We start from the raw sequence: 27,720 nt of genomic DNA on the forward strand, positions 1-27,720 counted from the left end.
TGCTGGCATTTTAATTGCAAAAAGAGGACCACAAAACCGAAACGAACTCACCTGTGTTAAATCTGTCAGCAAAATCGGGTGAACGCATATCACAGTAAATTGACAAAATACTCAAATATAACCGCAATTTGATTTTGCGATTTTTGGGCTGAAAACATTTTGGCAAAAAGCGAATGTTGGACATCCGGTGGGTAAAGCCAAAATGCCAATGCCATTTGCGATTTGGGCTTAGCTTAGCGTGTGGAAATGTCAACGGCATCAAATGGATAAGGGCAAACACTCGCCGTTTGCTCATCCCCATCACTCAACAAAGAGTCAGCTAGTCCCTATCCCCGTGTCAGGTTGACTTTATGTAGTACAAAATGTGACAGTTCACAGTGGCGCATAAAAATGTGTTAAGAAGCAGCAACAACAAACAACTGGTACATAAAAGCCAGGATGAGATTTGGCCAATCTGAAGAGCCCAATGTCACATTTGAAATGCGAATTGCGTTTGGAAATGGGCCACAGAGAGAGTAGAAGAGAAAGAAGGGGAAACAGGAAGTGGCATAAGGAATGAAGATTGAGATGGAGATGAAGATGGGCAGGAGAATCGATCAATGGCATTCGTTTAGATGTCCTTTCGGCCGCAAAATAAATTGAACTTAAATAGGTGACGTCCAAGGGCATTAAATGTAATATGCGCCCAAGCCGAAGAAAAGGTATGACTTGTGCGATAAAGCTGAATACACTACTTATTGAACAACAAATGAACTTAATTGAAGGATTTAAAAATCATATTTTATGAATCTCTGGAGACTCTGATAAAAATATTTTATATTTATATAACTTTTTATTTTTGTTAAATATGTAACATATATATAATATTTTTTTAAGTTATACTCTTCGTATATTTTAAAACTTTGTATTGGATAGCTTACAAAGCTGCTTCCAAATCGACATACTCTATTTTGAAAGTGAAATTAATGGAAATGATATTTCTATTCAATCAGTTGCTCTATAGCAAATCCGCAATACGAAAAAAGATAAATATGAAAAGATAAAAAATGAATTAAAATAGATTCTGTATTTCACAAATCGCTGCACAATGATGAAGTGCAGACCCATCACACACCTTTGAAAGTCAACTAAAACTATACTTAAATGAGAAAGCACTTAAAAAAAGGACTGCTCATTTTGAGATACATTTACGCAGTTATTAAAAAAAAGAAATCTGGCAGAGCGTAGGCAAAAAGTGTTTAGCTTTGATTACGTCTGAACCCCAAATTGCCACATCCGGTGAAGCAGTTTATATCCTCTCTGTTCGCTCTATATATATATATACATTATGGCCAGAGGGCTAGGTTTGGGACAGCGATTGAGATTGAGTTTGAGACTCAACTGAGTTTGAGAGTGGACTGCGACGCGACGTCGCCTGCTTTGTATAAAATGTCAAGTGTGTCTGGACTGCGGAGCTGCTGGGAGCCGAATTAAGTGGACTGCCAAAAAGTTCCTTTTCCAATTGTGGTCCTTGTTGCTGTGTTTGTTATTTTATACATACATACATATATATTTGAAATTTGGTTTTTCGTTTTTCTTTTTTTTTCGAGTTTGTGTTGCTTTTTTGTTTCTGCTTTATTTCGCTTTTAATAATATTTTCACTTTGATGCTCGGCCACTTTGGTCAGGCACATGGCAGAGTGTTTTGGCTCCGCAGTTTGTGTGTTTATGCGCCGCATTACGGAAGTTGACAATTTAATTTTATGTACTGAAAGACAGTCGAGTCAAGTCTAGAGTCTAAGAAACGAGTCGAGGGCCGGAACTTAGTTCGGTTGTCGGTTCACTCTCGCTTCTAGCATCGGCTTTTGGCACATTTTGACGGGGCAGAGATACTAAACATTTATTGAAGTCGTTGCCGTCGTTGCCGTTGTTGCCCTTTTACCCCGAGGTCGGACTATTCAAAGTGCTTAGTCAAGCATGGAAAGCGGCAGTGGCAGCGGCAGCGGCACTCGTTGTATTCAGCGTTCGTAGACGTATTCGTATTTGTATTCTAATTTGCACGTGCTTGCAATTTGCCCAAATGCGGCGCATTGCAAAGCCTCTAATGGTATGTGTGGGTTAGTGTGTGTCTGTGTGTATCTGTGTGTGAGCTATAGAAAATATAAATCTTCATTAGAGGCCACACTCAACAGACAGCAGCAGACGGTAAGGATTCACATGCCTCCCCGCTCTAACGCAAAGCCAAAGTCGTGCCACACTTGCCACATGACGCACTTAACTTATGCTCTTTTATATTTTCCTCTTTTGCTGACTTTTCCGTTTGATTTCACACCCGCACACACACACAAACACACACCCAAGCCCAGCTCAATGGCTTTGCAGATATAAAAGCTCACTGTAGCATATTTGTACCTTATTTATTTTGTTCGCATAATTTATTAATGTTGCGCATACTTTTTGCTTTTGCCTTCGCTCTTTCGATTTTTTGCCAGTCTCCCATGGATTTGGATGCTGCGCATTGCTTAAATAAATGGGGTATATTGTCAATGTGCAATTTATGAAACAAATTGTGTGGGGTTTGATTTAATGAGACTCGGTAAAAGCGAACCGTTTATCACACGCTTTAGATGACAGTAAAGTAAAGTTTGAGAGTATGAGAAAAATAAGTGTAGTGTTACTAAATAGAATTTCATTTAAAAAGAGCCTTCATTCAATGCCTTAAATATTGATTCTAAATCTTGTATACAATTAAGGAATTATGAAGCTCTTGATTTTACGGATTAAAATGAAGTATGCAGTCTTTTCAACTAACAGTTGTTATTTATAAAAACTTGTCCTAGTGCTTTACATTACTTCAACGTTATCTGATCTCTTGCCAGATATTCAATTACATTAATTTAAAATAACAGTGTTAGATATAGGATATCGTCAAGTCGTTTCGTCTGGTAGTATTGCTTTCTGTAGGCATTCCTGGAAATATGATGCCAAAAACGTTAACAATGTTGCGCCAGCAAAGCTTACACTGACGCCATTTATTGACAAAAAACAGCGACGCGAGAGTGTGTGTTGATGCCTCATTTGATGAAGTGGCAGAAAAAATCAGAATTTGATACTTATGACAAGCATTACATGTTGCCAAATATAGAACTTGACTGATGAATTGCTTGAACAGTCAAGAAGCGACGACAACAACGACGACGACGACAACAAACAGCAGCAATCGCATAATAAAAACGCACTGGAATTTCGATTAGCCAACAAACTAATTAAATTCTTGGTGCTGCGGCTAATTAGCCAAGTTTTTGCTGTTGTCTCTTTTAAGCAATTTGAACTATGCAAAGTTAAGAATGCTTTTATATAAACACGAGTACGATTCTGGCATTTGGCATATTGTAGACTCAAAGTTGAGCACTTAGACACGCATTGAAATAAAATAAATAAAATTAGAAGAATCGCAGAATCGCGTCGCTTGAAAGGACTTGGCAGGACTTGCCACAGTCGTTGCTTTGCGTAGCCTTGCTTTGCCTTACTTTCGCTGCCATTTGCCAGATAGAAAGCCAATTTTATGACTCAACTTAAATAGGCACTTTACTTTAGTCTTAATGCCTTTTTATGTGTGCCTCCTCCACGCGCAGTTAGTGGCCCTTTTGTGAAGTCTGCCAGCTGTTTACTAGAAGAGAGAGCGAGAGGATGTAGCATTAATGATTGTTAAGAACGCAGCTCGGTGACGCTTTATTGGAAAATAAATGGCAAATAGTCGCTAGTTGCAAGTTGCCGCCGCCGCCACCGCCGCGTAGAACACTTATCTGATTTTACACTTGTACTTGACGTCGAGGCCGAGACCGGGAACGAGTCGAGATAGAATCCTGGATCTGACATCTGGAATACACTGGATACTCTCGGGTGGTCGAGACCATTGTTCAACTTGACTGTTGGCTGTTAATGTTAACGTCCTATAAAAATTATGACAGTCGCAAAGTTAAACGCTCTGGCGTCCATTTTTGTGTACGCGTGGGCGTGCCCCAATTAAATGTTGCCTCATCTCTCCATGGATTGTTACAGTTACTGTTTTGTTGGTGGAGTTGTTGCCAGTTCATGGCCAGAGGCCAGTTGACGCATTTACACAAAATTACCACCAAGTGTCAAATGCAAACATTTAGCTTGAACAATATTTGCAATAAAAACAACTTGGCGAGTTTTCGCCGCTGCTGCTGGAAAACTTCTTTGGCCGCCACCGCGTTTCATAGAACTTTTCCCGTAATGAACAGCAGCTCGAAAACTCGAAAACTTGGCAACAACAACGGCAACGGCAACAGCAACAGCCTTGGCAACGGCAGCGACAAGAGCCATCCTTTTTGTTTCCGTTAGCAGAATGCGAATGCTCATTTTGTTCCAAAACCAAAATTTTCAAATTTTGCGTTGCAAAATTGAAAACCAAATACCGCGGGAAATAGACAGAGAAAGCTGGCGATAGACAGAGTTTAGAAGTGAGATAGCATTAGGAAGGAGGAAAGGCAACAGCAACATATTCAGCATACGAACTAATTGATAAATTTTAAGCATTTAATTAAAACTTTTCAATTTGCAGCTCAACTAAGCAACTTGCGGGCCATTGTCGCAAATTTGTTGAACGAAAAATTTGTGTCAATTGTTTGCTGCATGCTTTAAATTACAGCAAAAAAAAAACCGCAAATTTAGTTAACAGCGACAAATAAATTATGTACAGCAAATTAGGGACAAGAGGAAGACAGAAAAGCAAAGAACGAATCGGAAATGTACATGACATATATTTTCACAATGCTCTATCTAAGGGTATATCGATATACTAAGGAAAATAAATATAGATATAGACAACTATAAATGTAGAAAAATCGAAATATGGAAATATAAAAAATATAGAAATATCGAATATGGAAATATGTATGTTTATATGGTAAATATAGAAATATAAAAATGAAATAATATATAAAAAAATATAAAATATAGTATTATAGGAATGTAGAGATATATAAATATAGAAATTGAAACATGAAAATATGGAAACATGTTAGCAATATAGAAATATAAATATATTCTAATATAGAGAATTACAGCTTCAACAAATACTTCATTTTGAAACTCTCTTTTACTATATTTAATTAGATTTTTATTGGATTACATGAAAAACGAACTCGAACGTAAATTATGTGAGCACAGGAAGCATCTAAATACATCTGCAGATAAATGAAGCAGTATAATTCATATTTGTTGGCTAGCAAACACACAATCAAATTAGAGATGATTTAGTTAATGTTGCAATTGAATAATATTAATAGCATCACATACTAAATTTATTAGTTTTATAGTATGGCATTAAATTATTGCTTGTTGAGCATTACACATACGCACTGTTGACACAAACAGACGTATGAGTAATTATTTGACATTAAGTTGAGAAACTGCAAGCAAAAAAACTTTTGATTAAAATGTCATGAGAGACTCACATGCTGTGTTTGCTTGGGTGAGTTGCATTTGCCGAGCTCGGTGAATGTTGCAGCGTTAATAATCAGAAATACACACACTCACAAGCGACGTAGAAAATAGAAATTGTTGTTGTCTTTGGTGCAGAATGTTTGCGGCATAATGCGCGCCTTTGCCATTTTGTTGTTGTTCTTGTTGTTGTTGTTGTTGCAAGTGCACCTCACTGAGCTGACAATGCGCAGTGCTTGTAAATCCACAACGCGGCAACATAACGAACCACAGCAGCAGCAGCAGTGGCAACTACACCATCACTACCAGCCGCAACACGAATAACAACAACAACAGCCACTCGCTGTGAAAAATTCAATTACAAAGTCGCCCAACTGCAGCCGAAGAATGCAAATTTTCTTCTATTTTTCTCTTCTATATTTTCTTTTTTTTGTGCTTTCTATCTGGGATTGGGGCAAATGCAAATGCAAATGCCGCAACAACACAACACACAGCAACAGAGCGAAGCGCAGAATAGAACAGAGCAGACCCAACAAGAGACAGCAGCCAGTTTTGGTGGTGCGTTGCGGTTATATTGCAACAGACCCAACTGTTGTTGTTGTTGTGGTTGTTGTTGTTGCTGGTATTGCTGCTTCACCGAGTTGAGTTGAAGCGAACTATGCGAGGAGAACTGCGAGAAACTGGGAAATATTCGCTGAATTCCGTTCACAGTCACGTGCGAACGTGACAAAACTGCCACGATGATGCGTTTCGGCCGGAATGAGCCAGGACAATGTGAACTTGCATTGTCCTCACGCAGTTGGTTATTTGCTGCCTTTGCTGCTCCTGCTGTTGTGTTGTTGTTGTTGTTGTTGTCGATGCGCCTCAGTCGGGTCGAGTGAAGAACCGCAAATGCGATATGCTCAGACCCATAGTTGGTTGAGAATGCAAGTGTCGGTGGGGGCTGCTAAATTTCTTATTCACAGACAGCAATTTCTGTAGATTCCAACTGCAAATAGATTGACAATTGATGCACTGCCAACTGCGAACAATTGTGTCAACATCAGCAGCTCTATTCACACACTTGATCCTCCGCATTTCATCTACCATTTGTCTGGCAATATTGACACTATGTCATTATTATTTTAATTACATTACTTATTTGTTTACCCCATACAAATTGTATGTTTAAATTCAACTTATGTTGCATGTCTTTCGACCAAGTAAATATCGTAATTTAATAGATCTGTAAACTTTAATTAATAATTGAAAGGTATTTTGTGCAAACATGATAAAAACACTCCACAGACTTGTAAGCTGCTTAAATCAATTAGAGAAATTTTCGAAAAGCTAAGAGCTTTCATTTACTCGTACTTATTGTAAATTGAAATACGTAAAACATAAATTTCGTAAATTAACTACTGAGTGAGAATGAGAATTGACAGCCCTTGATGATGGCAGTAATTAATGTGAAAGTTATTCCCATATCGATTTTGAATTTCAATTTCAAACAATGGCCAAATACTAAACCTATTTGCTGTGAAGTACTTACACAGGTCTCTCAGGACAACCCAAAAAACACGACAATGCCATTTGCAATGCCATCACGAAAATCAAAATCTCTAATATTCTACACAATTTTGTGGCTTAAGAGTGGGCGAGAGAGAGCGGAAGAGAGAGATTTGGAGGAATGGGTGTTAAATTCGTATGCGTGACCAATTGAAATGTAACATTTGACTTAATTGACTTGCCGGTAAATGCCAATCAAGGCCAAAAAGCAAACCAAATGAAACCAAAACCAAATCCGTTTGCCCAATGCAATTATGTTTAATTGTGAAATATTATTTGGTTTACACAAATTACGCACTGCAAATGAGATTCACCGAAGCACAGACGTGTTATGCGGTTGCTTTAATGGCAAAATGCGCCATGTCCCTTGTTTAGCAGAACCTGAAAATCAACTAAAAACAAACCACAGACTTCTAAAGTGTACTCCGACAATCCCTTTCTCTCACTCTTTCTCTCTCTCTCTTTCTCTCTCTCTCTCTGTTTTAATATGAAATGAACATATTTTTTTCCTGCGTAAACAGCGAATGAAAAAGTACGTACTTATTTTATTTGCATACTCTTATTCGGAGCAACTCGAATTATATATAACATATGATATGATAATTACAAACTTTAAATAAATAAGAAATAAACTTAAAAAATATTTTTCTATTCCATTTTATTTGTGGATTAAATAGGCGTCCAACAATTCCAAGAAATTAAATGAATCTTATCTTAACACAGCAAAAAGGCATTAAATAGCTTCATAAATGAAATAAATATTTGTATACTTCATTTTATTATTTTATTTTGAGATTAAAACGGCGTCAAACAATATATATGAAACTTATCTTTAAACAGCAGCAAAGCATTAAATAACTCCATAGGGCAATTGCACTCACAATTATCAGTGCTTATCGCCGAATAATTAAAATCAATTGCGTCATTAATATTTAATTGTATGCGATATGAAATTCAACTGGTTATTTATAGCAAAGTGATAAAGCAAGGTGTGGCGTATACGTAATATGTATATACCATAAGCAGAGTATTTGATAGTTACCGGGACGCATAGCGCAGTAGATTAAATAGCAGTTGCTGCCATAAATGTGCACTACATGTACAATGTTTATTATCAATATTTGTGCAGATTTAATAAAGTATTCTCTGCAAAAAAAAGTGAGCTACTCATTTTGATGTCATTAAAAAGAGTAAATTAACTTCGGTCAGCAAATAACACAAGGAAAATGTTAATATACATTAATGTTTTTTGTGTTATTTGTGCTTTGTTGTATTTGTTAACAACACGTGTGTCAACAATTTCCAGAAAAACGTGTAATAAACAAGACAATATTTACATATTTATCCTCTTTTTTGTTGTTGTTGGTACGAGAAAGACAACAAATTTGATGAAAATTATGCGCAGATTTTTGGGCAAATAAGTACAACTGAGATTGCTCAAGGCCAAAGCAACATCAACAGCACCAGCATCAGCTGAGAGGAGGAAGGCAGGCTGGATGCAGGGGTTAGCGCATCATAATAACGTTATATAGGAGCCTTAATTAGCTGTGTCATTTTATGCAAATGGGTGGTAAGGGGCGAGCAATAGGACTGAGGCTGTGCGAGTATTCAGCAGCGCTGTTCTGCCCGCCTGCTGCTAATGAAAATCCCAATGAAAAGATATTACGATATTACGTATACGCAACGCTTATGCGCATTCAAATTAATTGACTTCATGCTGTTATTGTTTATCCGTCGACAGACAGCGCATATATTAACACATTTTAAAATGTGCTCTTCTCTCTCTTTCTCTTGCAGGCGGCACTGTGGCAGCCACAACAGCACCAGCAACAGCCGCAGCAACAGCAGTAGAAGAAGCATCCGCAATGGCAACAGCCACAACAATGGCGCCAGGACAACAAGAGCACAGCGCGACGTCGTCGTTGTCGTTGTCGTCAGGCAGCCAAAGTGAGGCATTACAGCGGCATATAAATCAAAATTTAATTATGTCACAAGCGCACGGGCTCGGCTCGAGCTTTGCCGCCGCCTCGGCGGCCGCACTGACAGCGCCCGAGCAACGCTCGACAGTCTCCTTGCAGTCGTCATCGTTATCTAGTGGTGGCAGTGGAAGTAGTGCTAGTGGCAGCAGCATAACAAGCTTCGATTCCAACAATTTGATCGATGACAAACGGCAGCAGCAGCAGCAACAGCACGAGCTGCCTCAGCTGCATCACCAGCAGCAACAGCAGCAGCAGCAACAGCATTCGCGCATTCAAGCCAAAGACACAGCTGGCCCGTATCCAATACCTGTGCACGTCGAGAACCATTTGGAGGCGACGCATGGCATCGATGGCGCGGATAATGTGTTCGGCACGCCCATGTACTTTGGCACCGAGAACTCAACCGTGGTGACGACACAGATTGGCGCCACAGCGCACGTTCCCTGCACGGTGCATCACATTGGCGAGGGTGTGGTAAGTAAACACATGCCATTCACTGCTGAGGTGTATATTACTCTGTCCCTCTCTCGCTCTATCTCTGTCTCTTGATTGAGTCACTCCAGCCACCATTCGCCCATTGTTTTAATATTTTATTTAAAATCAATTCATCAGCTGCTTTGTTTGACTTGTGGCCGACTGTCGAGTACACCGAGCTTCAGTCTCTCGATTCTCTGTTTCCCACTTGCAGTCGATTCATCTCAGTTCCTGCTCTGTCGTTTACCTCAGCTCCTGGCGCATAAATTAATAAAGTGTCTTTCACATTGGCAAATAGATCGCATTTGGCTTTTTAATTGAAAATGGAAATCTATAAAGATTGAGCGAGCAAAAAGAAAAATAGAGTTTGTATATATAATATAATTGCAATTTTTATTATGCGGAAATATTAAAATTTAACACACACGAATTTCGGATGCTTTTTAGCAAATGTTTATTTGATAGTAACGTATTTATTTTATTTCCATTAATATACAACATTCTCTCTTGAGTGCAGTGCGGTCTCTTTAATTAAAAGTAAACCAATTTCATTTCAAATTGTCATCAATTTCTGAGCAAAGTCTTCTTTAATTGCAAATAACAGCTAGCACGAAAATTCATTCAATGTGAAGTTCAAGTTTATTTACCACTTCCAAGTGCTGCTTCTCTCACATACAATTTGCTGAAAGTTAATTAAATTTTTTGCTCAATGAGTGCACTCTAGTGTGTTATCGTAACTATATAGAGCGTTTGGCAAAGCTAATATTATGCTAGACAGAGCCAGGTGAGGGAAGAGACAAGAGGACAAGAGTTTGATGAGAATCCTTTTGCCATTTGCCAGCTGCAAAACAAATTACACCTTAAGGTAATGCACATTAACTACAAATAATCGAGTAGATGACATAAGGGTAAGAGGTTGACAGAGAGATAGAGCAGAAAAGATATGAGCGAGAGGCGGATTGGCATTGCAAGGCCTCAAGTGTTATTAATTTTCCGCTTGTCTAGAGTTATTACTCATACGCAGCGTCTGCCGCACGCACGTCTCGCATATTTGTATATGAGACCTAGACGTTGTTCTGGGAATTCTCTGGGCCTCCTCATATGTGTTTATGTCTTGTCATGCTGGACACGATTATGACCGTGTCTTGTCCGCCCAGTCTTCCTACTCTCGATGAGTGTGTGCGTGTCTGGTTTAAATTGACGATTTCATAATTGTGCCTTCAAGTGTGCAGAAGTTAATAAGCACTTAAGCGCCTGTAGGCCTTTGCTGGTTTTGGTCGTCCTATAGGCTCGTAACTCCGTTCATCGTTTCAAGCCACACAACAGTGCGGCCTTTTGGGCCACACTCGACATAGTGTGTTAATACGCTCTCTGCGCTGCTGTGTGCGAGTGTGTTTGGTTAGCCAGTTTGCACTCCACTTCAGCAGTACAATCCCAGCCCAGCACAAACCCAACTCGAGCTCGTGCTCAAGTGTCTTTGGGGTTGGCTGAACTGAAGTTGGCCCTAGTGTCAGCAGTTGCTTAATAAGTCAGCAGTTAGTTGAGATTCCTAATGACCCTCACATGCATTGCACACTCTGCTGTGTGTGTGTGGCAATTGCAGTTGATGATATTGCTTCTAGGGGTTTATTTACTTATAGAGAAGATATTGCTGGAAACTTGCTGGAGCAATGAGGCGTGAGCATTGTGCAATGCTGATGAAATTCATTACCGAAAACATGCATAGCATACTTTGAGGCGACAAAATGGCACATTACACATACGCCACGTAATTTCCAAACATTCAAATTAGAAACACACGCTAAGCAAATTTCACAGATAACTACGCACACACACCGAACGCAATCATTACAGTTATCGGTTCGGGTTTTCCATTCACATACCGTGTTCGAAGCCTTGATTTTGCCATTTGGCACTGTTGCTTGTGTCGACAGTTGCGTATTGATATAAATGCATTTACATATTGTTGCATTTTCCTATGCATTCTCATTTATATACGCTTTAGTGCGTTGTTTCAGTCACTTCTCCACACCTGCTGCCTGCATTGCATTAATAACGACTGAAATTTATGAACAGGCATTAAGTGCACGACAGTAAAATGAAAATGTAGTATGCGAAAAGGAAGTTAAATGAATAGGAAACTTGTATGCACAAGGAAGATACACATATTGATATTGAAGGCAACTCCTTTTCATGTAAAAATTTTAACTCTACCATCTAAAAAAACCCTGTAAAACGAGCTGTGAGTGCTTTAAGTAGCAACTCAGCGATAACTTTCCACTTTGTTTAATCGAGAAAATCAGCTAGTCGAGTTCATTTAACTAATGCATTGCTGTTTTTTGAGAGCTCTTTGCTCTATTGTCTTGGGCTCGGCAAAGGTTTGCGCCCCTTTGAGTTTGCTTTGGGTTTCATGTTTGTTTGTTTGTTGCACCCCGAAATGAAGACTCTTTTGGGGGTTGCTGCCAACTCTAAACATTTCCGCGCATTTTCCAGCCCCTTGCCCGTTATTGTTGTTGCTCTTGGTATTGTCGTAAATTTTGTTCAGCTTCAGACGACAATAAAATGCAGGAAACATTAAATAAATGAATTGCTTCCGCGAGAAGAAAATGTGCGCCTTTTGTTTCAACCATTTTGCTGCAATTTTAATTTTAGTCGCGCCGTGATTTTCCACTAACTCACCCCCCGCAAGTCAAATTTGTAAATTGTTATTGCCGCACAAATAAATTGTTTGCCGCTTTTAGTCAGATTTCTTCTAAATTGATTTGCATCTTTAAAAGCTTTTAAATTTTGCACTTTAAATTAATATCAGTTTTCACAAAGCATTCTTTCAATTAAAAATGGAAGTCGCTTTATTATCAGATTTTAAATGAAATTAAGTTATTAAGTTTGCAATTGGCATGACATACAATGCTGTTGCAGTTCAACACGCAATAAAACAAATCTGCGATAGTCAAAGACAGCAGTAGTAGCAGCTGCAGCTGCAGATGCAACAGCAACAGCAAATATCAGTAAATTTTGGAGCAAATTTAAAGCACATAAATCAAATTGCAGTCATGTGCACAGCAAAAACAAAGCAGCAAGCTCAAAATGTTATGTGCTGCTGCACAGAAAGAGAAAGAGCGAGAGAACGAGGTTGCAGTCGAGAAGAGTGGGAGAAAAAGAGTATAAGAGAAAGAGAGAGAGGCAAAACCCAGTGGAAATTAGAAATTACGACACATTTTGGCCAGACAGAGTCGACATTAAAATATGTCATTAGAGAATTAGTCCATTTCAGTGTGTGAGTGCAGCTTAAATGGCATTTAAAATAAACTAAGCAAATACACATATGTCGTATACGTAACGTCCGTCGTGTATGCTCTGTGCCGAATAACGTTTACGTAGCTCGGTCGGTCTCGTCTAAGCTGAGCAAATACGTGAACGCTGTCAGCTATCAAGCGTGCTGCTGCCTTTAGCATTCACTTTGACCGAGTTACCAACCGGTTACCAGTCTCTCCACCTCTTTCTATGTTACTCTTTGTTGCCCCGTCACTTGGTACATATAAATTGAACTAAATCAGCAGCTACAACAAATGTAGCAACAGAATGGGGCAAGCAGCAGCATCATCAGCAGTTGCAACTAAAAATTGTTTGTGTATATTCGTATGTGTGTGTGTGTGTGTTGTGTGCGGCATCCTGTGCGACTTGAGCACTTAATTACTTGCTAGATAAATTGTCGTTTTTTAATGTCTAGACTTCTAGATATTTTCATAGAGAAAAGTGGCAGTAATTAAATGTGCTTACAGCATGACATAAAGTTGCAGCAATAGCAGCAATAGCAAATGCCAAAAGCAGCAGCTTTAATTCGAAAAAGTAGAAAGCAAAAATGTCAAATAGCATTACATTTGGAAAAAACGTAATTTATACCCTGTAGCTAAGGCACAAGAGCTTAAGAGAGTATTCTTTAATTGAATGTGGAAAGTGAGTTTGTTACTCAGCAGCTATTATTAGCGAAAAAATATATATATTTATAAGAAACCCTGGATACATGTATATATTATTTTGATGTTACTAACAAATTAAAGCAAAATAAAAGAACTTTTATTAATTGATGGTATTGCGTAATAAACTAGGTCAAATTAAATTTATTCTTTACTAGTAATTATTGACTAACAAACGGTTTATTTTTTTAACATTTTTAATAATTTTTAAGAAAGTTTAATAACGATTAAGCTTAAAGCTAGGTGCAGTCGCTCATTTATTTCTCTGTTAAATATTTCCAGATTAGCTAAAGAAAATATAATTATATTTTAGCTAAAGGTGAGTCTTGACTAGCCTAGACAAGCGTGCCGCTTCTTCTCTTCTTTCTTTTCTGCACATACACATACCCATCACACTCACACACACCCAACTCATTCAAGAGTGCAAATATTTTCCAAGCAACTTGCAGATAAAAATGCCGAAATTGGTATTTTATGAAAATTAACGCTCAAGGGTTTCCTCTCTTGCTCAACTTGGTCGGGTGACTGTCGCCTGGATTTGCTGGTTAGCCCGCAGTTAGATAAGTCGTTAAGATAAAAAAAGGTTACGCAAATATTTAAGCCCCAGCCCTGGCACATATTCACTCTCCTTCTCTTCTCCTCATCGTTTCTATCTCTATCTCTCTATGCACAATAACTTGTCTGTGTTTGCTTGTTAGAATTTTAAAAGTTCAAGATCAGATATGACGGCAAATGGCATTGTCCAAGGCACAAACCGAAAACAGTAATAACAATTTAGAAAGAACTGCTAGATTCGAAAAGACTGGCCAAATACCCTGTAGAGCTGGCAAGCAAAATTCGCAGGAAAAAATTGTTAAAATCAAAGTCAATTGCGGTAATGAAGAATTCTAGGAAAACTTCAAATTTTAATTTGAATTTGTACTTCCACATGACACGAATACATTTACATGGAATTTAATTTAATTACATTGAAAATAACGTTTAATTCTAAAAATAGCTTTGATTCTGTCTTTGCACAAATATGTTATATAAAATAGAATTGTTTGGAATCCTTTTATTGTTCTCAGCTTATAAATTTGTTACAAACTTTATGTACAATAATTTAGAAATGAATTTCATGTTGTAAAAGCGGAAATTAATTTTTCCACTTAACTGTTTTAACTTTTCGCGACTGCAAACTATATCACATCCTTCTTTTCGGATTCATTCTACACAGGATATACGAGACAGGCATACATTGATGAGGGTTGCCACTAAATTTGCCACATTTGCCGCTGTTGCTGTTGCTGTTGGGAATATCTAAACACTCGTCTAACTGGATATTCTACAAGATAGAACGAGAGTTCGCGTTTTTAATCAAAACAAGCACATAATTTTGTGCCTAATAATTTGTATTTATTTAGACAACAACGGGGCAAAAAATAAAATAGAATTTTGTCTAGAGCAAGCAATTGTTTTTCTGGCTCCGTTTTCCTTTAGATGTCCATAAATTATTGTTATTATTTTTCGTGCACATGAATTACGTTTTATATGCATGCCGAGAGGCGCAGAAAAAGAAAGAGAAATAGGCCATATAATAATGCTATACACCCGTACAGTCACATATATATTCTATATATATTTGTATGCGAGTATTTCGTACCATTTTTATTTGAAGTTTGTTTATTGTTGCGTCGAGTTTTGCTTCAGGCTGTTGTTGTTATTCTTGTGGCTATTGTTGCCTGTTTTTATTGCTCACATTTTTGTTCTGTGCCAGCTTTAAGGCACACTTGCACTCATGTGACACACACACACTAGTACAAACACACATCGAGTGAGACCAACAATAAGCCCTGCAACATGCCTCCGACGAAGACGACTTCTTCGTCAGTGAAAAAACATAAAATTATAAATTATATAATATTTGTACTGCTTGCCATTTGACTGGGCGAAGTCACCACAGTCTCTGCCATATGTTTGCGCCCACTGGCATTGCCTGTTATTGTACCAAGTGACCTCCAAGTTTTTCCTAGTGTGTGTCTCTTACATAATGCCATAACAATTTATAACTTTTAAATAAGACATACTAAATCAAAATCTTAAAATGATTTCGAGTTTTCAAATGCTTAAAGCATAAATGACAAAAAGTCCCGAAAATACTAATATAATGTCAGCTATATATTTGAATTTGAATGCTTAATCTCATATGATATCTCAGAAAGATATGAAGATTTACCAGAAGCTTGGTTTTTGCATTGCTTTTGAATAAATTATTAAAGTGCAGTTCAGACTCTAGAAGACTCATTTATAATTCAAAACAGTGGCAAATGTTCAAATATAAAATCTTGGTGTTTCAACTTAGAGAACTTCAAATTTATCATTCAATAATTAAATTACAAATAATTTATATTTACGTTATACATTTGCCAACAATAAAAACTTTTGTTTAGAGTAGTATTAGTATCTTAGATAGTTTCTTTATTCATTAAAATGTGATTACATGAATTATTCTCAACTGCTTCAAGTGCTCAAGCATGGAAATTAAGCAGTCCATTTTGTGTGTTTTGTTTTTATGCATTTTTAAGTGTTCATTAAAATGTTTGTTGTTGATAATGAAGTCGAGTCCAAACGCAGCGCCTGCTTTACATAATATAATATAATTTGTAATTCCCAACTGTTTGCTATATACGCAGTCAAATATACTCGCATCGTAGTAGGCATTGAGTGAGCCATCTTGTTGGTTAGACCAAAAGTTTCTAACAAGCAATTAGCCTGGATTCTCTAGTCTCTTGATTGTGTGCTGCAACACTTGCATTTCATCATAAAGCATGTAACTTCAGGAATTTGTCGAGTCTTGAGCTGGCAATTAAATGGCTAAAACTTGGATGCCAGCAACCACATTGTCAGCTCACATCCTTTGTGTGTGTGTTTTGGATGCGCTCTCTGGTGTCTGGTCTCTGGGTTTATACAGCATTAACTAAGCATCAGCCACTTAGCCTTTTTCTGTGTGGATGAAGGCGTGGCCGACGCAGACCGAAAAGTAAATGTTGCTAGAAATTGCCATAAACCTTTTTAATGAATACAAATCATTATCACTTTGTTCACTAGCATCCCTCAACCGTAATTACACCAAGTGAGGGACGGTCTCGCAGTTTGTCAGCTAATAAGGCATTCCTTCGCTGGCCAAGACACACAACTTGATAAAGGCTCGAGAATCAGGCTGAGGCTGATGTTGTTGATGTTGATGTTTGAAGCTGCTCGCCCGCAGTGAGTAAATGAGTGAATGAGTGAATCTTTTGTTCTGGCCTGTCGTTGCCTGTCACAATGTTTATTAAAACAAATGCTACAACAAAAGGCAACAATTTTTGACCCAGATTTTCATTTACTTGTTCGTCTGTGTGTGTGTGAGAGTGTTTGTGTGTGGGCTAAATGGCTTCATCATTTCTATAAAGTTCAGTGTGTTTTGCGACAAAAGACGTCAGGGTAGAGCTGAAACAATTAAGCATCGCTGCAAGTTTTCATGATGTGGGTCCCAGTTGGAACTGAGGCTGGTGTGGCAAAGGTGAAGGTTCAATGCCGACAAATAAATTAAGAAAGCCTCAGCCTCCGTCCATGCATTCCTCTTCCCTTTTCACCCAGCTTCAACCCCAGAGGCCGCACACAAAAGTTGAGAAATGTTTTGCGCTGTGTTGCATTTAAATTTTAATTATTTTAATTGCAATGCAATTACGATGACTACAACAATTATTGTTGAGCATAAATAAGCGACCAAAGGAAATGGAAAAACATAATGAAGAGGAGAAGAGTCTAAAGGGCCAGATAGCGTGTAAAGTGTTAAGGGTCACACCACATTTAATTGATTTATGCATGTAGAACAAGACAGTTTCTTTTACTTTGCACATTTTGATTGTAATGCGCGCTCTTTGTGCCCTTCATCATGCTACCCTAAATCCCAACTCATTGCAGCCCTCAGGCACACATAACTCACACTCAAGCCATGCCAAACCGATTACATCACATCTCGCAGTTAATGAGCTGACAGCTGCGCTGAAAAGTAGGCTATGATAATTTACATTTTCAAGTTTCGGCCCTTTTTATTGAGCAGCGCAAAAATATGTGTACATATTTAATGACGACCTTCGTTTTTAATTAGACAGGCTAATTTGCGGTACAATTAGCAAATGCTCAGTGTTTAATTATGCATTAATTGCATTTAATGCGCACTTCCGCTCAAATAATAATGAGTAATGCGCAAAGTTCATTCGAAGGCTGTCAAATTGCACCGAGCATGAGTATTTTCCCCAAGCAAGATTTTCGCGCTTCAAATCATTTATTAATTCACAAGCACACAGCGCGCCAATTCCCTTCAGATACGTAACACAATGCAAAAGGAAGAAAAATACAAAACAATAAGCAGATTCGTTTGGTTGAACTTGAAAAAGACGCACAAAGTTGGAATTTACCCAAAAAGTTGTAGCTGGGGGAAAGTTTTCTGCTTGGTTTTTTTTTTTTTTTTTTTGCTGTTTTTATGGCACGGTTGTTGACCCAATTTGGGGCAATAGTTTGTTATGGATATGCGAGCACTTGAATGCCCATTTACACACACACACATATTTAGTTAGTGTTCATGTACAGTCGCTGCAAAATATTTTCGTTCATTTGTGCAACAATGGCAATTTTCGACGAAGACCAGGGACAGAACTGCTGCAGCATTGCCGAGCACAACAAAATAGTTATCAACATGCGCAGACAAACACATAAGCAATAAACACACACTCACACACACACACATACACATATCGCACACAGTGCGCACTAAATTGAGCGTATTTGTGTGCAAAGTTTTTTACACTTAAAACTCCGCAAAAAACTTGTGTAAATGTGTATACAGAAACATGTGTGCGACTCTGTGTGTGTGTGATGTGTGTATGTGTGTGTGCTATTCGAATGGCTGCCAAAAAGCAGCATCTAAATAGAATTTTATTAAAATCGCTTGTTAAAAACTTTTTGCTGTTTTTTATGGTAAAAAGAGTTGTTGCCAATTTTTACCTTCGCTTTGGCTGGTTTTGTTGTTTGACCGTTTGCTACGGCTTGTGGCAACGGAAATTGGTTAGACAGAGCGAAATAAAGCATACAAAATGCTCGTCAATAACATGCAACAACACCACCAGCAACAACAACAACAACAATGGCAACAAAAGGCAATCTAAAGTTTGTAGTGCAGAAACAACAAAATGCGTATTGTAAAACTCTCTGCAAATCGGTTTGTGTATCGAATGTGAGTGTGTGCGCGTGTGTGTTTTTTGTTTGTATGCCGCGGCATGGCTCCGCCCACTTTGAACGCCCAATTCTCCTGCAGTTAGACAGTTTGCATATGTGCCCAGCTGTCGAAAGATGGCAAGCTGATAAGCGCCAACTCTCCTTCTCCTTTCCACTTATTTTACCTTTGCCGCCGCATAAAAAAGCGCAGACAAATCGCAGCGTAAATAAGTATGCCAAATTCTTTTTTTGGTTTGCATTGGCAGAAGTCGGAAGGATTGGCTAGAGGCGCTGCTGTTGGCACTTAGGGGAGGCAAAGCGACAGACAGGACTACAGACAGGACATGTAGTTAGCATAAATTTGCCATAAATTTGCTAACAAGTGATTTGTGGCTGGGGCGAAGCGACGCTGCTTTTTGGCCATAAATTAAATGTAACTTTTTATTTTGCATCTTTTCTGTTTGGTGTTTAAAACAAGCAGAGAAAAAGGTAAAAATGTAAACAATTATCTGCGCGCTCGCAGCTGCAACACACAAACACAGACACTGACACAGCTTCACGCACTCGAATCGAGGCAGCGGCAAAGTCAACAGACAACCGCAGCAGGCAGCCGCAGGAGGCGCCACGCATGCACACGTGACAGGCGCTGAGATTTATGCGGCATACACACGCACAGCAAACACATACGGACTACTCACTTACACACACATAAACATCACACACACACACATTCACATGCCATGCAAAGACACTTTGGCAAAGGAATTCGTATGCTTTTGATTAATTGCCGCAACATTTTATATTCGCTTCGTTTTTTTCTTTCGTTTTTTGGTTTTGCTTTTGCTTTGCAGACACATTTTTGCCCGTGATGGCTTCACTTTGGCAAGACTCCACACTCCCTTCTTCTCCCCTCCCCCGCCTGATCACACACACAAACACACACTCTTTACATGCTACAAGCTCATCCTTTCGCATTCCGCTTTACGGTTTTTGCCATATTTTTCGCTGGCTGCACGGTTCAGGGTTTATTTGCAGACACGTAGCAGTCCCAGTCTCGCAGTCGCAGTCACAGACAGAGAACTCCAGCAATCATAAATACCAAAAAAAAATCATAAAAAAATCAAGAAAAAAAAGGTTGTTTGTTAGCCTGCCGAAGACTCTTATATACACTTTCTTTTTGAACTAAAGTTTATCTTTGACCTACTTCAACTACGTTCTGAAGTGCTTTAATCCAACATCGCTCCTCACATGAAACATTGGCAGCAAACAAATTAAGACAGCAGCGAAGGCCGACAGACATTTGATGTAATTCTTTGATCAAACAACTGCTTAATTTATAAGTTCCTTTTCCTCCCAATGCGTAACACATTGCTTGCATAAATTAAAGTACTCTTTTGCCAGAGCATCTCAGATCTATCCATACATAGATATATCTGCGAAAAAGGTATATGAGAGCAAAAGAAGAGTAGCTTCGGCTGCTGTCCCAGTTTTTGGTTCACATTGAATTTATGCGCAATTTATGCCTCACACTTGTGTTTTACTGTTGCAGATTGTATTGAATAGATATATTGATTTCATAACGTATGCGGGCCAGGCTTCCTCTAACCTTCCTCTAGTCGAAAAAAAAATCTAGATAATAAATGATTGCAGCACAACTCGCTCTTGTTGTTCAACGATTCAATTGTAAATTTACCAAGGCGTAAAATATTTTTAATATAAATGAACACACGCACACAATAAAGTATAAGTATTTTTCGACAAGAGTCAAGCACAGATTTTCAAGGAATTTATGTAATTCGATTGAGGCAACTTGCTTGTAGACAGGCACGTGAAGCATTTAAACAGCAATTGAACAAGTGATTGCTGCCCAAGTACTATATATTGCTGACGATTTAACAATTCGCTTTCAACTTAATTTCAACTTTTACTTTCACTTTCACTTTCGCTTTTGCTTTCACTTTTCCTTTGCTCTTGTCATGTGCGTGTGTCAATATTTGCGCTGCGAGTGAAAGTTGCTACAAAGCTTTTTGCTTGCTTTTCTATTTCATTGCGCGTTTTGCTATTTCTTATACTTCGTTTTTTTTTTGGCTGGCAATAAATAAAATTTTCTATCAATTGAAAATTGATTGATACACGCGCGCGTACTTGGAGCAAAGCAGACTCGAAGAACCAACCAGCAGATTCGTTCGCTGGGCACATCCTTTATGGCCTGGCCAAAAGAACACCATATGAAGCAGCATAACGCTAATAGATGTGGGCGTTCATCTGTGTGTGTGAGTAAGTGTGTGAGTAAGTTTGTGAGTTTTCGACTGTGTGTGTGTGTGTGCGTAGGTGATGCTTGGCAAACGTAGCATAGACGATGTCGAAATCGAAATGATTAATGGTCATTTGAGATTAGCTAAAGTCGATACACAAGCGAAAGTGAGATGGCAAATGGAAGGAGGGGCGGGGAGTTATGGGCGTGGCATTTTGGGCTCAACATGTTTGTTGTGCTGCTGCTGCTGTGTGCGTTTGTTTGCCTGTCTATTTACAGTTAAGCAGCCAATTTGAACTTTGAACCGTGGATCAATCAATCTGCTATTATGTTTATTATACTTTGTCCTGCTGCTGCCGCTCGCATTGTTATTGCTGCTTACAAGTAATTGCTTTTTGATTTTTTTCCTCCTTTTTTCCACGTTTTTTCAGTTTATTTTTATGGGCTACGGGCCTTAAGTTGTATCTGCGTTTTTTCTTTTGTTGTTGTTGTTGCTCTTTTTGAAAAATTGCAACATCATCGTGTTGTCGTTGTCGTCGTTGGAGTAGCAAATGGATTGATGAATTGACAAACATTTGTAGAGGACGAACGTTGGCACGCACGAATGGCCAATGCGGCGTTCTGCTCTGGCCATATGTTAAACATTTGCAGCTTTAGCAGGACTAATGTCCTGGACAAATGCGAGAAAGAGAAAGAGAGGGTGAACGTTGCGTTGCTATTTGACTAATGGCACCGCATTTGCGCCCTTTGGCCTCTATTTTCCATTTCCTTCGAGTTGCCATTTCTAACAAACATTTCGCAATTTTTTTTTTCGTAGGTATCCTGGATACGCAAAAAGGATTATCATCTGCTTACAGTCGGCTTAACCACCTACAGCAGCGATGAACGTTTTAGTGCAACGCATTTGAAGCATTCCGAGGTGAGTCGAAGTTCCACCTACATTGCGTATACGTAACGTGCTAGCAACTAATGTTTCGTTTGCTTCCCCTAGGACTGGACGCTGCAAATCAAATTTGTGCAACAGCGCGATGCTGGCGTCTACGAGTGTCAAGTGTCCACGCATCCGCCCACCTCGATTTTCTTGCATCTGAGTGTTGTCGGTAAGTTGAAACATCACTTGACTTTTTGCCTCAATTGAGTTGCTGTCTGTCTATCTGTCTGACTGTCTGGCAGTGTGTATCCAGTCAAATGGTTTCTCCTCTGTTTTTTATGTATAATTTCACGCTTTGATGATTTGCCCATTGAAACTATTTACTTGCTGAAGCAAAAATAAATTGCTGGACAAGCTCTTAAAAAATCTCGACAAACTTCACTTTTGGGGCCAACAGAAAAACCGAATGAAAAAAAAAAACTCAAGTTAAATTGTCAACTCTCTCGCTCCGGCGATTCTGGTCAGGTCAACACAGACGTCTCCACACTCTTTCCCTTAGTTGACATTTTTGGTGCCGTTGCCTTTCGATGCGCTCATGCTGAAATTAGAAATGTCCATATGCCAGTTTGCCCAGAGTTGGCAAGCGAAACAAGTCAAGAAAAATAAAGAGAGATGAAAATGAAAAAACGAAAAGAAAAACGAAGATTGCTGCACCTGCCCAAAATGCTCAAAATGGCAGCGACTCAGCAACTTAGACGTCCTCAGCTCTCAGTCCTCTCTTGTTCTATTGGCCAAAAACGTTAACTGACACACATTATTCTGAATTTAACAAACAATTTACTTTGAATGTGCTGCGCCTAATGGCGTTTTCCTGCACAAAAACAAAAGGCTATATCGCAAAACACACACGCATCAGATATAAAAAAAAGTATGTTAGACATTTGGGTAACGCCCCGCATGAATTTGCACAGGCGACACACTTAATCAGATGCGTCCTTTTAACGCAGGATACACGTACATTATGAGGCATATTTAGCAGCTCAGCCAGAGCTGACTTGACAGTATTCATATGTGACTTGCGCTTGAGAGTAGCTTAAAAGAAGGCTGGACATTGAATTATTCATTTGCAGTTAAACGACTGTTGATCAATTCATCATTATTTGGAGTAATTCATTTGCAAAATCTGTTTTTAATAGACACTTGACTGCAGATTGCTTAAAAGTAGAAGCATAGAAATAGAAAATAAAAATAAAATTTAACTTTTTGAGTATTAAATTTGTGAAATTATTCTTGACTAAATTCTACTAACAGCTATGCAAGAAAGTAACTAAAATAAAGAAAAATAGAAAGTGTTAGGACCTAAATAGTGATTTGGCAAAGATCTGATATGGCGTACAACATGTCGTATACGTAACATGCATATATCAAGTGTCGGCTTTAGTTTATGGCACTTGTGACACGTATTTGCATTTACATTTGATTAAATTTTGAATCTTTCATCTCAACTGCTCTTCCCCCCTCTCTCTCTCTCTCTCCCCTCGCACACCAAATAATACGCACTCGTACACACAACAACAACAACCGACAACGACAACCGATTGTGGCGGGAACGGCAATTCAATTTCCAAAATGTCATTCAATTCGGTTAGAAGCGCGCGCCGAAATATCAGGACCGCCAATACGTTATCTGACGCCGGGCTCAACGCTGCGACTGCAATGCCGTGTGGTGCAGAATACCGAGGCATCTGAATATATATTCTGGTATCACGATAACCGCATGATTAATTATGACATTGATCGGGGCATTAATGTGTCAACCGAACCAGGTGAGTGAATCGCTCTCTCTCTCTCTCTCTCTCTTTCGTACACTTTCTGCATTTATTCACATTGCATTCTTTTGCGTCCATCATCATCCCGTTGCAGACTTTCAATCATCGGAGCTTACAATTCAACGCACCCGTCGCGAGCACTCGGGCAATTTCACCTGCGTGGCCAGCAACACGCAGCCTGCCAGCGTTTTGGTGCACATTTTCAAAGGTGAGTTTACTACATTTATTATCATTACGCGCGCTCACTTTTTATAGCGAATAACACATCTACATATATGTATGAATGATGTGTATGCATGCATGGGGATTTCGCTGGCAGCGCTTCAATCAACACGGCTATTAAATTTATTTACATTTCATTTGCTGCCGTTTTATTAAATAAAGCAAATGCACAAATGCAATTCACGCAACACAACAAAAATTTGCAAATAAAATTAAAGTTTTCAATAAAAGCGCCAGTCGAAGTAAACAACTGCTCGACTAGTTGATGACCTGGTTAACAGGCATACATTTATTAACTCTTTAGGCAACATTGTCGTTAGTGTGATAAATAAGTAAGAAAGTTACAGTCGATTGTTACATACCCGCTACCCATTTTCAATTAATGTAATATTGTAGTATTATTCTAAAAAGATACCAAATTAATATACCTATACCCGGTTTAGCTATGGACCTCCATTTGTCTATGCTCTGCTCTTCTAGGGCAGCAGGTTTAACCTACCTATCTAATATACCGAAAAATATAAAAAAAAAACAGCAAAGGCAATTTCTGGAGTATCTGTATACTACTAAGTTCAAAATATACCATAGATTAGAAAAATACCAGATACTAAAAGCTATAATTGGGAGAACTATCTACGACTAATTTCAAAATATACCATTGAATAAAAAATACCTGGTTTTTAACAAATGCAAGTAACTTTCGACTGCGGAAGCCGTTTTTTGATATTTTTTTAAAATTTTTCTGTTTTTTTTTTTTAGATTTTTCTTCAGATTAATTGTGTTCTTTGACTTTAAGTATTGTCAAATTGTCGTATGGTATATATTTTTATATTACTTGTAAAATAACCTCAACAATTTTATATATTTCCGAAATTTAATTTCGAGTCGAAAGGGTTAACATGTATTCTACGCTCTTAAGCACAGCCTTTTCATACAGATGTAAAGGGTATTATGGTGCAAAATATACACGTGTATACTGTATGCATATTTGTTTTCGCCTATCTGTTACTGTATCTGTGGATTGTAGCTCTTTGGCAGTTCATATATCAAGTGGTGCACAAAAAATAAAGAGAACAATAAAAGTAATTTATGAAAATTACAGAGCCGCAGGCGTGCGGATTAAAAATGCTCGCACCACCCACGTCGAGGCAGGCCATTAAAGTCAGGCAATAAACACTAAACCGCACACACACATACAGATGCAGGCTTAAAAGGAGCAAAGCTCGTAACTTATAAGGCAGCCAACATAAGTTGTGGAGACACTGCAAACGTTCATTAGCATGTGTTGTTGTTGTTGTCTCTGCTACCTGCTAGCTTAATTAATTTTAACACATTTTCTCGTGATATTCATATTGTGTTTTCTTTTTTTCTCTTCTCTTCGATTCTCTTGTTGCCTTTTTCATGCATTCAGGCGATAATCCTGCGGCCATGTATCACGGACATGTGGGTGGCTCAACAAAAACGACGCAACGTCAGCTGCACAATCTGATGGTATTAATTGCCATCGGCTATCGGATATTCCACACAAATGTTTATATCAAGATTGTCTAAGTCTAAGACGAGGAAGGTCTCGAACCAATTAACAAAGCTCTGGCGCATTTGTAACTAAATTCATCAACAACAACAACAAAAAATGGAATCAGTAGAATTACAAGTATAAGAAGAGATCCTTTCGCAGCAGATAACATACATATGTATTATTAACAATGCAAATGAAACTAGGATATCAACTATTCAACTAACTTCGGCGTGAGTGTCAGTGTGCGTGTCTGTTTGTCTGTCTGTGTGTACAACTACTTTTATATGTATGTGTGCATGTTTGTAATGTTTTTGATGAAAAGCAAGTGTCACAGGATAATACTACCAGAACTACAAACAAATATATCGTATATAGAGACAAAAAACGTATCCCTTGACAGCACTTTTTTCGGGTCTTTCATTTGCTTGCTTGCTTTTTGTATGGAGAGGCATGTCAAACATTTGCCACTGCGCTTTTTCCATTCTTTACCAAACCAAAAACAATCCAAGTTCGTATATTTATAAAAGCATTATAATAAAATACCCAAAAGAAGAAAACCAAAAAAATAAATAAATAAATATTTCCTGTGCATTTATTACTTGAAAGTGTATTAAAAAATTCAAAACTAAAAGCGTTAAGAGCCTTTATGTAAGTGATTTTAAGTCAACTTAGCATTAAACATCAACATAAAATACTAGTAATAATATTTAATTATAATCTTAATATACAATCTATATAAATATTTAACTAATTAGAATGCAAATCTAACTAAATCTCTTTTATAAAACAAATTAGTTTTACAATCGAATAATAGAAAGGAAAAACTTCACTTCGGTTCCCCGAAGACGGATTATTTCTGCAGTATCATTTGGAATTTATATCTTTAATAACCTACGAGAAGAGTCTAAATATCAAGGACAAACCTCTATTCTTCATTTTATTTAAATTGCATTCTTCACACTTTTACTTCCACTGCAGAAATATTTCTCAAATTTTGTCACCTACAACTTGTAAATAAATTTCTAGTTTTGTTACTAAGCTTAAAATTTAATTTCGATAAAGAAAAAGTTCCACAAAATTGTTGAGAAATAAGTTATTGTAAATATATTTTTGTTAACAAGTAATAATATAGCAAGAATAAAAAAGATTAAATAATAAAATAAAAAAGAATCTGAAAAGACAAATAGTGTTAAACATCACCAAAAGAAAAAGTAGAAGACATTTGGCCATACGGAAATGTGTTGGTAATCAAAAGAACAAACAAAAGCAGCAGCAAACGAAACAGAGTAATCAAAATAAACTATTATTTAGCATAAGCCTAAGATGACAACAGTTTTTAGTGCTCGTATTTTGGACGAAGGACTAAACTCTGAATATCGAACTAAGAAACTTCAAGGAATTCTGAAGTTTGCCCTAAAACAATTGCAGTGTAAATAATAATTATAATTGATGTGTACAAGAAATTAAATCGAAAATTCATTCAAGATCTAGAGAAATGAAAAGGCAAATGGTAAATGGAAAAGGAAAAAATAATATAATATCTAGCGATTAAGTATGTGTAGTTAAATGTAATAAAAATTACAAAAATCAACAAGATGAACAAACAAATAAAACATAATAAAATTATGCAAAACCAATATTTATTGATTTATGAATGCTGCACTGATAGCTCTACCACACCGTCAATCTTTAAGCTCACATTTTGATTAGGTTTGCAGTTTGAAGTGTCTGTCGAGTGTGCAGATTGGCTTATGCAGGATGGCCAACAATGGTTCCCGGCTAGACGCGACTGGGTGGGGCCAAACGGAGGAGGAGGAGGCACATTGTTTGCACCACCAAGCTGCTGTCAACAGGCAGAGCCAATAGCAACGACAACGACAACGGCGTCAGCATCAACAGCAGCAGCATCAGCAGCCATCAACATCAGCAACTGGGGACCAACAAGAGCAACACGAAGTGCAGTTCATTTTTCTTCTTGGTGCCATTTTCTGCCAGAGCATCCTCCTCTTGTCTCTCCCATTGTGTCCTGTTGTAGCTTCAGTTAATAAAACTAAATTGTGTGCTGAGAATGATGACAGCGTGGAGACAACGCCGACGATGACGACGATGACGATGACAATGAACAGCCTGAGCAGCATTCTTATGTTCATGGTGTTGAGACCCAAGATGATGTTGCATACCCTGAGACGAGCGAAGCTTGGCAAACTTGTCATTGATGCTCCAGCACCACAGCTCCTATTCCAAAAGGCACTTGACTCACTTATCGCTCTGTGCTTAGGGCTAAAGTCTAAAGACAAGTTAATAGCAATCGAAGTAATTGCGTTTTAAATTTCTAAGCTAATCAACAAACTGCAAGTTCAAA

The 27,720-nt window shown here is 38.1% G+C and overlaps 1 protein-coding gene across 4 annotated transcripts in view; it reads left to right on the top strand.

Annotated features, from left to right (window-relative positions):
* LOC132791560 (uncharacterized) overlaps nt 1-26,997 on the top strand; it is a 43,806-nt gene extending 16,809 nt beyond the window's left edge. The window contains exons 2-8 of one of the 4 annotated variants that reach the window (XR_009632911.1): nt 8,793-9,448; nt 21,735-21,836; nt 21,909-22,017; nt 23,438-23,614; nt 23,712-23,825; nt 25,251-26,602; nt 26,670-26,997. Coding sequence is in view for 3 of the 4 variants with exons in the window: in XM_060800524.1 (XP_060656507.1) it covers nt 8,793-9,448; nt 21,735-21,836; nt 21,909-22,017; nt 23,438-23,614; nt 23,712-23,825; nt 25,251-25,390 (1,298 nt within the window). In the remaining variant the exon portion in view is untranslated. Of the gene's footprint in view, nt 1-8,308; nt 8,500-8,792; nt 9,449-21,734; nt 21,837-21,908; nt 22,018-23,437; nt 23,615-23,711; nt 23,826-25,250 lie in introns of those variants that run through there. The other 3 variants (XM_060800526.1, XM_060800525.1, XM_060800524.1) reach the window with 3 other exon arrangements.
* Nucleotides 26,998-27,720: the final 723 nt, after the last annotated feature.

The sequence above is a fragment of the Drosophila nasuta genome, chromosome 3 (genome assembly GCF_023558535.2).
Source record: "Drosophila nasuta strain 15112-1781.00 chromosome 3, ASM2355853v1, whole genome shotgun sequence".
NCBI lineage: Eukaryota > Metazoa > Arthropoda > Insecta > Diptera > Drosophilidae > Drosophila > Drosophila nasuta.